The sequence below is a fragment of the Antechinus flavipes genome, chromosome 1 (assembly GCF_016432865.1).
Source record: "Antechinus flavipes isolate AdamAnt ecotype Samford, QLD, Australia chromosome 1, AdamAnt_v2, whole genome shotgun sequence".
Taxonomy (NCBI): domain Eukaryota; kingdom Metazoa; phylum Chordata; class Mammalia; order Dasyuromorphia; family Dasyuridae; genus Antechinus; species Antechinus flavipes.
The window spans coordinates 675,024,953-675,041,146 of record NC_067398.1 but is presented as its reverse complement, the minus strand read 5'-3'; the positions used below and the strand labels follow the sequence as shown (position 1 = coordinate 675,041,146).

The window sequence follows — 16,194 nt, the reverse complement described above, 5'->3', positions numbered from 1 at the left end:
TTACATTTCTATCTTTAGTGACTTGAGAACTGTGGCCAGTAGTTTGGGGCTGGTGGGAAGTGCCATGGATAGAGCACCGGGCCTGGAGCCGCCGAGATCTGAGTTCACATGACCTCAGACACCACCTGTGTGACCCTAGGCGAGTCAAGTTAATCCAGTTTTCCTCAAGGGCGGAGGAACTGGCAGACTACTCACAGCAGCGTCTTCCCCAAGAAAACTCCAAATGTCATGATGAAACACAACTGAACTCCAAAGTGATCATCCAAGTTCTTTTGAGACGTATTTGTTCGTATCTTTTGATCATTTATCCCTTTGGATCTTAACATATTTCTGCTATTTGCCTAAATATTTCTCAGGGCCTTATTGCTCGGCCCATTCCTTCCCTTCTTGTCCTACTTGCATGCTTCTTGATCTCATGCAATCAAAAACGATCTTCTGTAACTGCCCCTATCTTTTGTTTTGAACAAATTCATTCCCTACCAATGCTGAAATGTGTCTGATCTGATTTTCTTTTTTAAGTTTTTTTTTAATGGAATGACTTTTAATATTTGTCATATCCATTTTGCAGTTACTTGAAGTTATATGGTGTAAGATGTTGATCTAATCCATCTTTCTGCCAGAACTGCTTTCCAGTATTCCCAGTAATTTTTGGCAAATATTTCTAAGGTAACTTATGTTTTCAAAGACTTTACTTTACAGATGACTAAACTGAGAGGTTGAATAGCTTATGTGACTTGGAGGAAGGGATTGTAATGGCCAAATTATCTGCCGGGGAACCTCTAGGTCTCAAAATTCTCAGGGCCTCCCTTTCCTAACAAGGTTTCAGATTCACATTCACACAAGTTATTCAACAAGCATTTATTATTTATTAATCCCCCTTCATTGTACAGATGAGGAAAAGGGGCGCCTGGGAAGGCAGAGCCAGGATTGCTGCCTCCGACACGTTGCCAGGGATGCCACTGTATTCGGAGCTTTCTGGTAGTCTCTGGGGCCAAACCAAACTGGAGCCTTCATCCTGTCGCCCAGAGTCACAAAGAGACGTCGCAATATAGGAACAGACATTCAAAAAGCCCTAGGCAGAGTGCGGCAAGGGGAAAGGAAGGAGAGAGCTCTCTCATCTGAGGGGGTGTGAGAAAGGCTTCCAAGCAGGTGGCCCCTGGGGGATCCTGAAAGGCTGAAGAAGCCAGGGTAGAAAGGCTTCCAAGGGGCAGGGCAGGCCCTGTGGATAGCAAACTTCATTGTTCAGAGGCCTAAGACTCCATGGAAAGAGCAAAGAATCATCCAACTGGGGTAATGATAATACTTACATGTAAGGGCTTTACATTTAATCTTTACATATATTATCACTTCATTGGATCTAATTCGGTTAAAACCTAGAATGTGAGGAAAATCCCACAACATAAGTCTAGAAAGGAAGGTTGCAGGCCCCAGGGAGCCCTGGATGAATCCAGAGCAGATGGGTGGCAACAACCAACGTGTGCCCCCAGATGAGAGGCAGCGGTGGGAAGGCTGGATCCCCGAGGCGGCTTCGTACAGCCCCATTCTAGACTAGCTCTTACTGAGTCACCGGCCCAGAGAGGAACCGATTTGCCCACAGAGAAGCCAGTAGAACCAGATCTCTCGACCCCCCCATTCTGGTTGTACAGTCCCTCTCAAAAGTCAGTCTAGGCTGGGCAGGTGGTTAGGGACTGAGGCTGGTTAAGTTGGGAAATGCCTTTCCTAAGGTGCTCCTCCAGACTCCGCCTGGGCTCTCAGCCCCAAAACCAGCTCCGGTGAAAGGACATTTCTCAGGCTCAAATTATATTTATGTAGTTATATTTTAAACATGACAACTGTCTCTATATTAATGTGCTGTCAGATAATTATCCATATATTATTTGTAGGATGTATTTGTTACATGTATAAATATGATCAATATATGTAAACGTTTCTCTGTCATACACACGTATGTATACTATGCAAATCCAGCAATACGAACTGCCCTTTGCACAAAAATTCTCATGTGACTCTTACAACCACCCTTTGAGGTAGGTGCTTTATTATTCCCATTTCACATTAAATGATGGGCCCAGACCACCAAGTCTGAGGTAGGGTAATCGGGCCCCAAAGGCCTCTGAAACTTGGGGGATCAGTAGGTCCTTCACTGTTGCCCCCATGGCCACCAGCTCAGCGGCCCCTACCCAGAGGCATCCTCCTCTAGTCGGATCACGGGGCTCATCAGGTGCCCCCTTGAAGGGATGCCCCGGGGTGGTCTGATGGCACAGGCTCCTCAGCGACACCCCGTCATGCTCACACTGACAGTCCCCAAGACAGGCAGCCCCTTCAACTTTCAGCCCTGGCGCTTGACCAAGAGCGGGCCACGGACCCTAAGTGGGACCTTCCTCTTGGCCAAGTCCCCGGGGATCCGGGTTCCCCCCCAGCATCTGGGGGAACACGGAATGGAGGCACCTTCCTGGGGTCCTGGGGCATGTGGGTAAAGCAGATTAAGGCTTCTGGAAGCCGCCTCCTCCCCTGGCATGAGCAAGATGAGAACATATAGCAGAGGGTGAAGATGGAGTCAAGGATGGAGACCCATGTGCACTTGACAGGAGACACAGACCCTGGTGGAAGGCTGGGGGGCGAGGCGAGGGGTGGGTGGAAGTACCCTTCCTGGCTGCCCACCCCTGGGCCCTGCCGCGGAGGGTGCCCACCCCTCTCTAGGATTCCCCAGGCAGATGCACCCCAGACTTGGGGTACAAAGTACACACTGGGCCAGACCTGGGGGCAGCGCTCCCGGACTCGAGCTGGGTGAACATGGGCTTTCCGGTCCTGCCTTGGTTTCCTCAGCCACAAACTAGCAATTAATTTTAAAGATTGCTTTCTAACGCTTGGAGCGACACAGAAGACATAAGCCGCTGATGACAGATTCCCCCGGGGATCTGGCGCTTTCAAGGAACCAGCACCTCCCTGGGGTCCCACCGCCAGGGCCCTGGGCCCCGAGAGTCCCTTCCAGGAAACTCCTGGTGGCCAGCACAGCTGGGGTGGAGCTGAGATTAGTCACCAGGCCAAGTCAGCGCAGGGAGCTGTTTCAGGGAAGGAGGGAAGTGGTGCTGACAGGAAGCAAGGGGAGGGGGAGAGAGGGGGGCGGGGAAGCTAGTCGGGGGACCCTGCGTAGACAGGAGCAGCCTCTGGGGCCTGGAACAGGACCGAGGGGACGAGGGGCAGAGGTAGCCCTGGCTTTGGCAATGGAAAGGGGGAAGGGGGGACTGAAAAGCAAACAGAAGTGGGGGGGAGACTCAGATCCTGTACCATGAAGTCACCCCAGGATAGATGGCAGATGGCCTTGAGGTCCAAACCAGAAAGAGGATGTGGGACAGCCCCTGGAGCAGCTTCGAGGGGGAGGGGGAGTCCAGGGGATGGCCTGGAGAGGCCCTGGCTCTGGGTAAGAATGGGGGCATTAACTCCCAGGGAAGTGACTCATCCCCAGATTCTGAGCACTGCCAACTTAGAAGGCACCGATAGGCCCTTCCTTCCCTCCCCCAACCCGCCCCCCAAAGCCTCTCACACCTGCCTGTCAGGGAGCCAGAAAACACCCACTCTCCAAGAAGCGAGGGGGGTGCAGAAGGTGCTGGGGAGGCTCCTTCCAGCCCCGAAGCCCATCATCTGCTCCCCTGGGAGTTCCCAGAGCACCTTCAGCAGCCAAGGGAGGAGCAGGGGCCTTGGCTTTCAGGAGACATGGGCCCTGGGCCCAGCTCTGGGGATCCTGGGGCCAGGTGACCTCTTCCAGTTCTGGCTTGGCTGTCTCAGCTGTCAGATGGGAACAAGAAGTCCTACAAGGGCTGAAGGCGAGGGAAAGGCCTCATAAACAAGCCTGGGCTACATACTAACCCATGTGAGAGCCATCATCACCCATTAGAAGCTCAGAATATTAATGGTGAGAGGAACACAAAACAACGTCCAGGCAGGGAGGTCCAGAAGTGAGAACGTCTGGTCCCAAAATCTTCCTCGGAACATGGAATGCCAAAAGGGTGGGGGCTGCGGAGGGTTAATTTGTCTTATTTGCTCCTCATATCAACTGGGGGGGGGGGGAGAGAAGCTTATTATCATGCCCATGTTAGAAATGAGAAAATCAAGGCTAAGAGAAATAGCATGCCTAGGGCCACAGTCAGAGCTGGAAGGGCTTAGAACCCAGGAGGTCAGGGCCGGGAGGGCCCTTAGAACCCAGGAGGGCCCTGAGAACCCAGGAAGTCAGAGCTGGGAGGGCCCTTAGAACCCAGGAGGTCAGGGCCGGGAGGGCCCTTAGAACCCAGGAGGGCCCTGAGAACCCAGGAAGTCAGAGCTGGGAGGGCCCTTAGAACCCAGGAGGGTCAGGGCTGGGAGGGCCCCTAGAACCCAGGAGGTCAGAGCTGGGAGGGCCCTTAGAACCCAGGAGGGTCAGGGCTGGGAGGGCCCTTAGAACCCAGGAGGGTCAGGGCTGGGAGGGCCCTTAGAACCCAGGAGGTCAGAGCTGGGAGGGCCCTTAGAACCCAGGAGGGTCAGGGTTGGGAGGGCCCTTAGAGCCCAGGATAGCAGAGCTGAGAATAGAAGGTCAAAACTGGGAGGGACTTTTGAACACAGAATATCAGAGCTGGAAGGAACCTTACATACAGAAGTTCTGAGATATGGTCCTTAGAACACAAAGTCAGAGCAGGCAAGGAAGGATTTTAGAACCTGGAAAGTCAGAGTTGGGAGGATCCTTGGATCACAGGTCAGACCCATAGAAATCACCTAATGGAAGGCAAGTGAAAGAAATAAATGGCTGACAGATCCAGCCTTTTGTGTTCCCAGGAGGGCTCTTTCCCCTGGCCAGGGTGCATCAGGGATCCCTATCCCTTGGGGATCTGTCCGGGCGGGAGCTGAGCAGGCAGCAGGCCCGGGGGCGAGTCACTGGGATTTATATGAGCTTTCCTGGGAGAGAAGAGGGGGACACTCGGGAGTGTTGAGGTGAGGAGGCCGGATGGAGAACCCCGGAGCTGGGGGCAGAGGGCCTAAAAGGAGGGGAAGTTGGCCGAGCCTCCCGGGCCCCTTCCACCACACACACGGAGGAGCACACAGACATGCCCCCTGGCAGACACATGCAAACATGCACGGTGCAGACATGGCCGCACACATGCAAAGGCATGTGTGCGCCTGCGTGCGGGTGGGCGGGCACACGGACCGGACACACACGTGCAGACTGGCAGGCACACGCACACACACACCCCAGAACCGGCAGAAGAAGCTGAGGGCCCCCGCAAATCCACCAGGTTGGGCACTTTATTTCCTAGGCTTTCCCATCAGACAACTGGAGCCTCCACACCTGGGTCCAGTAAACTCAAACGTGGGGGTGAGAGGAGGGCTGCACTCACTGAAGGTGGGGGCAGCACAGATTGGGCAAAGGGAGCGGGCACAGGAAGATGCTTCTGCCTAGGCAGGGGGCACACTCTCCTCCCACTTCATATAAGCAACTCCCTGGGCACAGATGCGCCCCAGCGCCATGCCGGGCAATCCTGAGGCTGAGCCTTGGGAGGGAGGATGGGAAATCCCCCAGAGGGGGTCAGAGGGGTGCTTCAGGGCTGCACCAGGCCTCCGGGCTCCTGCCAGGGAACTTTCAGGGCACGAACCAGCTTGAGGGCTCCAGGCCTGGCCGGCGGACCAGGGCCCGAGCTTCCTGGCAGTCCCCTTTCCCCCTGGGCCTTGTGAAAACGCCCCTAAGGCCCTCCCCACTATCTCCATCAGCGCCTTCTCAAGAGAGCTGGGCTGGGCGGGAGTGACTCGGACCCACTTCCATGGGTCTCCGGTCCCCTTGCTGGACAGATCAGGCCCCCAGCTGTCTGCCCAGCTCGGGGGGGAGGTCGGAGAGGAAGGGCGGCAGGGGCCCCCCGACTGGGCGTGGTCCACACTCTTCCCTCATTCAAAGGGACTGACCGAATTCTGGGTCACCGCCCGGTGGTGTACGAGCTGGGGCACGTCAGGCTTTGGGACAGGAGGGGGACAGGGAAGATGCAGGCCTGGGGCTGGGAGGTACAGGGGAGCCCAGGCAGGCAGTAGGCAGCATCCTTCTGTCCAGGCTTTCAATTTCTGGCAGCGATGACCACGGACAGCGCCACACCCCCAAGGGCGACAGCGGTTGCCCCAAAGAGCCATTTCCATGGAATAGACTGTAGGGAAGACAGCAAAGGAAAAGGACAATGTTTAGGTGCTGCTCATCCACTCCGGACCCTGGGCCAAGAGGTGAGGGGCAGGTCCTGGTCTGGGCATCAGCCCCGGCCATGCCCCTCTGAGCAAGAGGGAAACAAAGCCCTGCGTGGCCAGGCCCCAACCCGCTTCTCCACCAGACTGCCCCCCACCGTCCCCCGGGACCTCCTCTGCCATCTCCCATGGGTTTGTTCTCTCCCTCCTACTTGGAAGCCTCTCCAAATTCTTCCCCTATCCCTGAGTGCTCAGCTCAAAGCTCGGCCCTTCCAGGAGGCCTTTCAGAATTACCTCTGACCACAGGGAGCATTAAGCTCCCCTGGCTCCTCGGACACTCAGCAATTGCCATTTGGGGTCTCATAACGTTTCTGGCTTTTTCCTCTATGTGTAATCCTGCCTCCTTGACTAGAGCTCCCTGAGGGTGCCAGAAGAGCTAACTCTTCTGTTTCTCCCTTTCTTCAGAGTCCAGCCATCCTGGAGGAACCCTCTTTCCTCTGCTGATGGGCAGGGAGGGCCTGGGCGGGACTTCCCTCTGTCTTGGGACAGACTGTCCAAGACTCTCAGGGCAGGTCCTCCCCTTCAAGCCTTTCCTGTCTACCCCAGGGTAAGAATAAGGGCAAGAAACACTACAAACAGAAAGGAGCTCGGGGGTCCCTCACCCAGACCAAGAGTCTTTGGTCCCAACTATGCTACAAACCTCAAAGATGACCGCTGATAGTCCCTTCCCCAATGCAGGCCTCCATTCCCAGCTCGAATTTGAGATGATTACACTAGCTGGTCTCAAAACTCCCTCCACATTAAAAGTTCTATCCAGCACCAATTTCCTAGGTTCTAGGGGCCCTCCCAGCTCTGACCTCCTGGGTTCTAAGGGCCCTCTCAGCTCTGACCTCCTGGGTTCTAAGGGCCCTCCCAGCTCTGACCTCCTGGGTTCTAAGGGCCCTCCCAGCTCTGACCTCCTGGGTTCTAAGGCCCTCCCAGCCCTGACCTCCCGGGTTTTAAGGGCCCTCCCAGCCCTGACCTCCCGGGTTCTAAGGCCCTCCCAGCTCTGACCTCCTGGATTTTCCTAGTGCTGACATACTAAAGGCTCTTCAAGTCCTAACACCCCAGGCCTGTGATGTCAACCAGTTACCTGGCTCTGAGAACTGGCAGAGCTACTGAATTTCAGCCTCTGTAGCCCCCCATCCCTGGCACTGCAAGATACTGGCAATGTTTACCAACAGCACAAAGAGGCTCTCCTCACCTTTTGGCAAATCTTAGCCAGACCAATGGCCTGAACTCCTCCCCCTGACAAATCCCTTACCCGTGGGCCCTTGGCAGGACTCTTGGCGGGCACTCCACTGGCACCAGCAGTACCAAGCATCTTCTTATACATGGCAGTCTCTGTGTGTCTCTGGGCAGCATGCTTTTTCACCAGCTTTGAGAGCTCTGAATGAATAGTCTGCAAGGGGGACACAGGAGAGACAGAGAGGGCCACCCCAAGAAGTGTTGGGAGAGGGAGGCTGATCCCGAAACTCTTAGAGAAGCAGTAAGGGAGCCCCCATTTGGACCTCAGTCTGCCAGTAGAGGGAAATGGGGTTGCGGGAGCTTTCTAAGAAATAACTAAGATGAGCCAAATGTCCTGACACTCCATCACACCCCAGACGCTTCCTGTTGAGGCCCGAAGTGGGTTGGGACACCTCCAGGTCTCCTGAGCCCCTCCCCTGTCCCCCCTCCGCCCTGCCTCTCCCCCAAACGCTCCAGGACTCACCTTGTTGGAGGGCTCCAGTTTGAGGGCGGCTCTCAGGATGGGGATGGCCTCAGCATACTCACCTTGCTGCGCCAGCACCTGGGAGGGCAGGGGGCGGTCCTCAGAGACGGCACTCTCCCCAAGGCGCCCCCGGCTCTGCCTCCCACAGCCTGAGTCCGTGACTCTCGGGCCCCCCGAAGCCCCGGCAGGACTGAGCGCCCGGAGGCTGGCTCGGGCGGGGCTCACCTTGCCCTTCCGAAAGAGGGCCTTGATGTTGTCTGGCTGGTGGCTGAGCGCCAGGCTGCAGGAGCTCAGGGCCGCGCTGTAGTGGTCCAGCTTGAGCTGGGAGGCGGCCAGGTTGTTCAGGCATTTCACTTTCAGCTCCAGCAATTCCGCCTCCTCCTCAGGGCTCACATCGACTGGTACGGGGAGCAAAGAAGGCTAAGTGGCGGGCCCAGCCCTGGCCAAGGCAGGATGGGCCTCGGGGGAGGGGACTGGGCAAGGCAGGAGGGACACCGGGGCCACTGCAAGGGCTCAATGCCAGGGAGGCCCCCAAGGAGACGGGAATCCCCCGAACACGCCGCCCTCGGGGAAGCAGGGACAGGCCCCGCGGCACCTTTGGAACTGGCCCCGATGGCCTTGAGGGCCAGGTCGTAGGAGTTGGCAGCCAGGACGAAGTCGGCCCTCTGGTAGTGGGCATTCCCCCACTCGCGCTTGCGGTCGGCCAGGCTGATGCGCTCTCGCCCGCTCAGCAGCTCCAGGTCAGGCCCATCCACGGCACCCTGCAGAGCCACCTCGAGGCGAAGGGTTGAGTTGGGAGGGATGGCAGGACTCCTGTGGGCACAGGGGCCAGAAACTCTCAGAGGCCAGAAGATCCCACCTCCCCAGCTGGGGAGCAGGGGAGGCGCAGTTCCTGCCCGATCCCAGCTCTGAGCCCAGCAGCTTCGCTTTCCCTCCCTAGGCCTTAAGCTCCTTATCTGGAGAGGACCAGAGCAGGTCACTGGAAGGTCCCCCCCAGCTGGGACCAGGAGGTTTCCTGACCAAGGCAGTGCTCAAGGGCACAAAGTCCTTCTCCTTAGGAGGGGCAGGCCGTCTCAGCGTTCGCCTGCCACCCAGGAGAAAGGGGGAGAAAGCATAAGCAGAGCAGGAAGGGGAGAGCCCCTGGCTCCATGGACACTTTTGTCAGGAAGGAGGGGAACAGGGGTTCTGGTTAATCAGCTGGGAGAATCTGTGCCATTCTGCTGGGGACTTGTCTAAGAGATCTGCAGGAAACCTCCTGTTTCTAAGGAGGTCCTGGTCAGGATGGAGGGGGAGAAAGAGCCCCCACAAGGAGGCAGGACATTGGAGAGGTCCTCTATCATTAATGCTCTCTATGAACTAGACACTGTCCTCCTCTGGATTTTAATTATCCAACCTGCTAAGGAAAATGGTTGGACGAGATGTTGGTTAAGGGCCCTCCCAGCTCTGACATCTTAAGACTCTAAGGGACCCCCCCAGCCCTGACATCCCATGTTCTAAGGGCCTTCCCAGGTCTGACATCTTAGACTCTAAGGTCCCCCCACCCCCCAGCTCTGATGCCCCATGTTTAAAACCCCTTTGTAGCTCTTTAGATTCCACATGGTTCTGCTCTCTAGGCAACAGCTCCTGCCCCAAGCAGGCCAATGCACAAGCTCCTCTCCTCCATCTTACCTGCCACACGACCCATAGCAGTATTTGGCATCTGCGATGATCAGGGCTGTTTCCCCCACATTCATGAGCTGCACACTCAGATCCAAAGCCTTCAGAAACAGAGAAGAGACCCAGATCCCAGAGGATGAGGAACAAACTGGGCTGGGGAGGGAGAACAAGCCTCTCCAGCGCCTCCTCTGAGCCACGTACTCCGTTATCTCATTTATCCTCACCACAACCAGGGGAGAGGCAAGGGTTATTACTATCCCCACTGTAAAGTGGCCCTTAACCAACCAAGGAAATAGAGGCAAACCGAGGGATGGGGACTTGCCCAGAGCCACCCAGCTAGTGAGTGTCTGAGGCCACATGTGCGTGCCCCAGTGCTCTCTCTAAGCTGCCTCTAAGGGACAGTCCCAACCCCCAAAGCCCAGACTTGGCTCTCCACAACCAGGGCCCAAAGGACCATCACCCCCTCCCTTGCCTCACAGCACCTGGAGAAAGTCACAGTCTCCCAGGGTGAAGGTGAGACTTGGCTGCTCTTCCACCTGCGTCCCATCATCCTCAAGCGAGACCTTCAACTGCACGGTCACATCCTGACCCTTGTTGGGCCGCTCGGCCCCAGGCGGGGCAGCCACCACAATCTTCTTTCTAAGCAGTCCATTACCTATGAGGGAGAAAAAGGGCAAGGAGACATGCCAGGGGTGAGTAGTGAGGCCCCCTCAATTTTCAATTCAAGTATGTCCCTTTGGTCTCCTCCAAATGTCAGGAGCCCATAGGATGAATTCACCAGAAGGCACAAACCAGAATCCCACACGAGAGCTCGCAATCAGGCCCTCATGGATTAAACTCCTACTATGCAACAGGTTCAGGACTGAAGGCTGGACAACTAGTATCTGCAGAGCAAGTACAACGCCTTCTTTTGAGGGTCTAAAGGTGAGGCAAAAGTGAAATTCCAGTCTAGAATCACACTCGGAGGAGGGAGATTTCATCTCAAATCTAACCCCAGTTACTGGGTAACTATGGACAAATCCCTGTTTTTCTGGATTTCATTATTTTAATCAATCAAATAGAAGGGGGCCTGAAGGACATTAAATTAGACAATCCACCAATTACCTTCCAACAACAAGAAAAAGTCTATCTGGAAAATTACTCACCTCAGCACTAAATATAATGTCAAAAAAAAAAAAGGGGGGGGGGACACAACAAATTCCATGTGCAATAACAAGACTGGTTGAACAAACTGGCATGTGGATGTAATGGAAGAGCATCACTTTATAAAGAAGGCTAAGGAAAATGGGACTCCCCAGAATGCTGGATTGGAAAGGACTTTAGTAACCATCTCGTCAGACCCAGCTAAACCAGAATCCCCTTGCCCAGAGTGTGTTCCCCCAGCCTACCTCTGAGGAGGAAGGCCCACCAGCTCTGGGAGGCAGCTTTGGTGCCAGAGAAACTGGAAGTCCATCCTGGATACTAGGCTTGTCCCACAGGCTCAACTACCTGACCCCTGGGAACTCCCAGTGTAGCTGACTCCTAAAAGAAGCCTACAAGCAACTAAAATCCCAAATTCTCTTAGCTGGATTATCTACCTATGTTTCCCTCTTCACTTGAGGTGACTTTCTTCTCACTTTACATTTACCCTCTTAAATCCCGCCTTCCTGTTTCAGCCTAAGGTTGGCGCCTAACTTTGCCCCTGAGGATATGAGCTGTTCCCATAGACTGGGCAGTATTCCTATCAAATTCTCTGATGAGACCCCTGCCTTTATCCAAGTCAATGATTAAACAATTACAGCAGCCCAGGAGCAAGCACAGATCCATGTAGCCAGGGCTGGCCTGGAACCAGCTCCAGATGGCTTGAGACTTAGTTGTGAAATTTTCAGATTGAACATTTACACCTCAGAAGTCAGCAAGCTCTACAAATTAGGGTTTAATTGATTTTTAAAAAACAAATTTTGTCTCATTTGATCCTCACAACAAACTTTGAGGGTAGGGCCTATTTCTTTTTTTTGTTTTTTAATTTGGAATAGGTGGTTAATAACTGTTGATTGATTTTTCTGAATTCCTTATATTTGTCATTTTTATAGCAAAAGCATCCTCTACTACATTCATATATACAATGGATGCTGCCAAGTCCCTGGGGACAGCTCACAGCCTCAGAGGCAAAGTCAAAGACCCGAAGTTCTGGCCAGGAAGGCTGAAGCAAGAAGGCAGGATTTAAGAGGGTAAATGTAAAGTGTTCTTATGAGAAGAAAGTCACATACTTGAGTTCCGCTGCTTCCACAGAAAGTACGTGAATACTTTAGTTATATATAGCAACTTTGTTATTCAGTGACTTCCTTGTAATATATGCCCACATGGAGGGACCACAGGACATGAACAATGGCTTTTCTTCATCTTAAGCTGTTTTCTAGAATAGGGAGATCAGAACCAGAGCACATTGATTTGCTTATTCCCCTCAACCTCTGCAACACCAAGTGGCATCTTTTTAATTTAAAGTCTCTCCAGGGAAAGATAATGCGGAATGTTGGAGGGGATGTGGGAAAACAGGGACACTGATGCATTGTTGGTGGAGTTGTGAACACATCCAGCCATTCTGGAGAGCAATTTGGAACTATGCTCAAAAAGTTATCAAACTGTGCATACCCTTTGATCAGCAGTGTTTCTACTGGGCTTATACCCCAAAGAAATACTAAAGAAGGGAAAGGGACCTGTATGTGCCAAAATGTTTGTGGCAGCCCTGTTTGTAGTGGCTAGAAGCTGGAAACTGAATGGATGCCCATCAATTGGAGAATGGCTGGGTAAATTGTGGTATATGAACGCTATGGAATATTATTGTTCTGTAAGAAATGACCAGCAGGATGAATACAGAGAGGACTGGCGAGACTTACATGAACTGATGCTGAGTGAAAGGAGCAGAACCAGGAGATCATTATACACTTCAACAATGATACTGTTTGAGGATGTATTCTGATGGAAGTGGATTTCTTCGATAAAGAGAGCTAATTCAGTTTCAATTGATCAAGGATGGACAGAAGCAGCTACACCCAAAGAAAGAACACTGGGAGATGAATATAAACTGTTTGCATTTTTGTTTTTCTTCCTGGGTTATTTTTACCTTCTGAATCCAATTCTTCCTTTGCAACAAGAAAACTGTTCGGTTCTGCACACATATATTGTATCTAGGATATACTGTAACCTATTCAACATGTAAAGGACTGTTTGCCATCTGGGGGAGGAGGTGGAGGGAGGGAGGGAATAAATCAGAACAGAAGTGAGTGCAAGGGATAATGCTGTAAAAAATTACCCTGGCATGGGTTCTATCAATAAAAAGTTATTCAAAAAAAAATTAAAGTCTCTCCTTCCCATCTCCGTCCCCCTAACCCTGTCACAAACATGTCAGGTTAAATAAAACTACGCTGGCCAGGTCAGCTCCCATATTCATTTTCTTCTTCTAGGTCTATGTCCCTGTCACCCTAACTTTCTGGGGTGGGATTTTTTTTTCTCATTCTTCCAGTCTACTCCTGACTTCAGATTTGATACTGGGTCAATCGGAGTACATCTCTTGGGGGAATGTCTGGTCTGGTGGGTTGCTGCTTTCTTGGAGTACTGAGGGTCCGTGATTCTAAGTCATCAACTTAGGCTCTCGAGCAAAGTTTGATACTGTTGGGTTTGGGTATGCCTGGAGTCCAGTAGACCGTTGCTGGATTCAATCACTGTCAGTCCAATGGACTTTGTCTGGGAGTCCTGCCCTGGTTATTCTGGTGTAGGTTTCAGGGTGGGCTGGAGACTGGACCTGGGCCCTCACCCCCTCTGGGGTCAAGGTCACAATGCCGCTGCTTGCTTCTGAACTTGCTCCTCCCTGATTCACGCATTAGGAGCCATGATCCATCCTCACCCTGAAATGCCAACCCTGGGCCCAGGTCTCCTCAGTGGTGGGAGCCACCTTCTCCTGGACCTTCATGAGCTGCGGCCCCTCTGGGATGCCCCACGGCCAGTCCTGGCTAGACAGGTCCCTCAGGGGCTATTCCAACCTGGGATAGGAAAACAACTCTGCAATTTTTCTCCCTTGTACTTCTTAATCAGGACCACACCAAGGCCTGCTGCATTTTCTGGATCTGCTTACAGACAATGGAGAAAGGGAAAGGGATAGGGCTGACTGTATTTCTTCCTGCTACTCCATCACCTTGATCCCATCTCCCTATTATAATCTTTATCCAACTTTGCAAACTTGATGGCAGACAAGCTGCTTTATTTTATATTTTTTTTAAAATGACTGGTGATTTGTAGTCTTTTAAATGGTCAGTAATAGTTTGCAGTTCTTCTTTTGAGAACTATTTGTTCATGTCTTTTGACCACTTATCTAATCTGAAATAACTCAATGTTATGTGTTTATATAAATTCCTTATATATTTTGGATATCATCAGGCCTTTATCAGAGAAATTTGATGAGAAAATTTTTCCCAAATCAATTGTTTTTCTTTTTTACTATAATTACATTGTGTGAAAACTTTTTTACATAATAGAAATTATCTATTTTATCTTTTGTGATCAATTCCATCCCTTTTTTCATTATAAGTTCTTTCCTTACAGCTTCCCCAGCTGTAAAAAAAACTTCTTCCCCTTTTCTCTAATTTGTATATATTTATTATTATTATTATTATAGCTTTTTATTTACAAGATATGTGCATGAGTAATTTTTCAGCATTGACAATTGCAAAACCTTTTGTTCCAATTTTTCCCCTTCTTCCCTTCTCCCTCCCCCAGATGGCAAGTTGACCACATGTTAAATACACTATATGTATATATGTCCATAGTTATTTTGCTATACATAATTTGTATGTTTATATGGAAATATTATATATCTATTTGGGGTGTACTGTAGTATATGGTGTTAAAGTGGTGGTCTAAAATTATTTTCTGCCAAATCTTACCAGCAAAATTTGTCAAAAAGCTTTCCTTTCCCTTTCCAATTTAAAAATCCTTTTGGTTAGAATTTTTTAAGAGATAAATAACATTCTTGCCAGACCTTCTTCCATCTCTGGTCAGGAATGGAATTGCTATTTCTATATTTTAAGCCATGGTCCAAAAATCCAAATCCTCTTCTCAGATAACACCTAATTAACTTGTTCAACACCTTCCCTAATCTGCCTTCATTTTCTGAACCCCTTAGTTTCCATGGATTTACAATGGTAAAAAATACAACATGTAACCCCAATAACAGTTTCTTCCCTAAAATTACATATGTTTCATATTAAATTCCTTCTGATACTATCATTTGTGTCCATGTAAAGAACCAGAAGGGGGTAATAATCTTCTGGTTTAAAATCTCCACAGTAGGGAGATGAAGTGAAGTCTTCAAATGAGGACTGACAGGAAGTGAACCAACAGAATAACAGATATAGCTATCATGGAAGCTTCAATTTTATAAATGAATACAACTTAGATTGTCAAAAAATCCCATCTTCATATTATCTCAGACACCACACTATTCAGAGCAACAGTTTTTGCTGCAGTAAAGAACTGAAAATAGATATTCTTCAACTGTTAAATGACTAAACAGATTGAGGTTCTCGAAGGCAGTGGAATACTACCAAGCAGTAAACATGACAAATCTGAAAAATTCAGAGAAACATGGAAAGATTTATACCAACTGATGTAGAATGAAGTGAGCCGAAGAACAACATTATGACACCAATGTAAATAGAAGCCATAATGAAATCAGATGGAATTTTCTGTAATTATGGTAGTCAAGATGGACTCTGGAGAAGAGTTGGATAAAAAGCAATTCACTCCATTCCCTGCAAAGGTAGGGAACTATGGGTATAAAACCATCCAAATGTAGCTGACTCAATCTAAGCATTGGTTTGGCTGAACTGTTTTTTCTTTTCATTTGAAAATGTTTATTGTAAAAATTGTGCATACTCTTTGATCTAGCCGGGTCTCTACTGGTGCATCCCAAAGAGATCATAAAAAATGGAAAAGAACCTACATATGCAAAAATGTTTGTAACAGCCCTTTTGGAGTGCAAGGAATTGGAAACTGAGTAGATGCCCATTATTTGGAGAATGGCTGAATAAGTGATGGTATATGAATGTAATGGACTATTTCTGCTTGCTCATTAAGAAATGATGAGCAGGCTGATTTCAGAAAAGCCTGGAAAGATTTACATGAACTGATACTAAGTAAAGTGAGCAGACCCAAGAGAATATTGTACACAGCAACAAGATTATATAATGATCAACAATGATGAACTAGGCTCTTTTCAACAATGAGGTGATCCAAGACAATTCTAATGGACTTGTGATGGAAAGTGCCATCTGCATCTAGAGAGAAAATTATGGAGACTGAATGTGGATCAAAACATAGCATTTCAACCTTTTTTGGTTGCTGTTTGTTTGCTTTATTTTTTCTCTCATTTTTCCCCTTTTGATCATATTTTTCTTGTGCAAAATGATGAATATGGAAATATGTTTAGGAGAATTGTACATGTTTAACCTATATCAGATAGTCTGCTGTCTTGGGGAAGGAGGAGAGAGGAAGAAAGGAAGAAAAATTTGGCACACAAAGCTTTGCAAAGGTGAATGTTGAAAATTATCTTTTCATGTATTTAG

General features: G+C 50.3%; 1 protein-coding gene across 1 annotated transcript in view; it reads right to left on the bottom strand.

The window, feature by feature from the left end:
- Window positions 1-5,256: 5,256 nt before the first annotated feature.
- Window positions 5,257-16,194, bottom strand: part of FKBP8 (FKBP prolyl isomerase 8) — a 28,572-nt gene continuing 17,634 nt past the window's right edge. The window contains exons 3-9 of the mRNA XM_051972323.1: window positions 10,078-10,250; window positions 9,608-9,696; window positions 8,535-8,752; window positions 8,165-8,337; window positions 7,940-8,017; window positions 7,493-7,630; window positions 5,257-6,158 (exon numbers count right to left, since the gene is read on the bottom strand). Of these exons, the coding sequence (XP_051828283.1) occupies window positions 6,072-6,158; window positions 7,493-7,630; window positions 7,940-8,017; window positions 8,165-8,337; window positions 8,535-8,752; window positions 9,608-9,696; window positions 10,078-10,250 (956 nt within the window). The 3' untranslated portion in view covers window positions 5,257-6,071. The remainder of the gene's footprint in view (window positions 6,159-7,492; window positions 7,631-7,939; window positions 8,018-8,164; window positions 8,338-8,534; window positions 8,753-9,607; window positions 9,697-10,077; window positions 10,251-16,194) is intronic.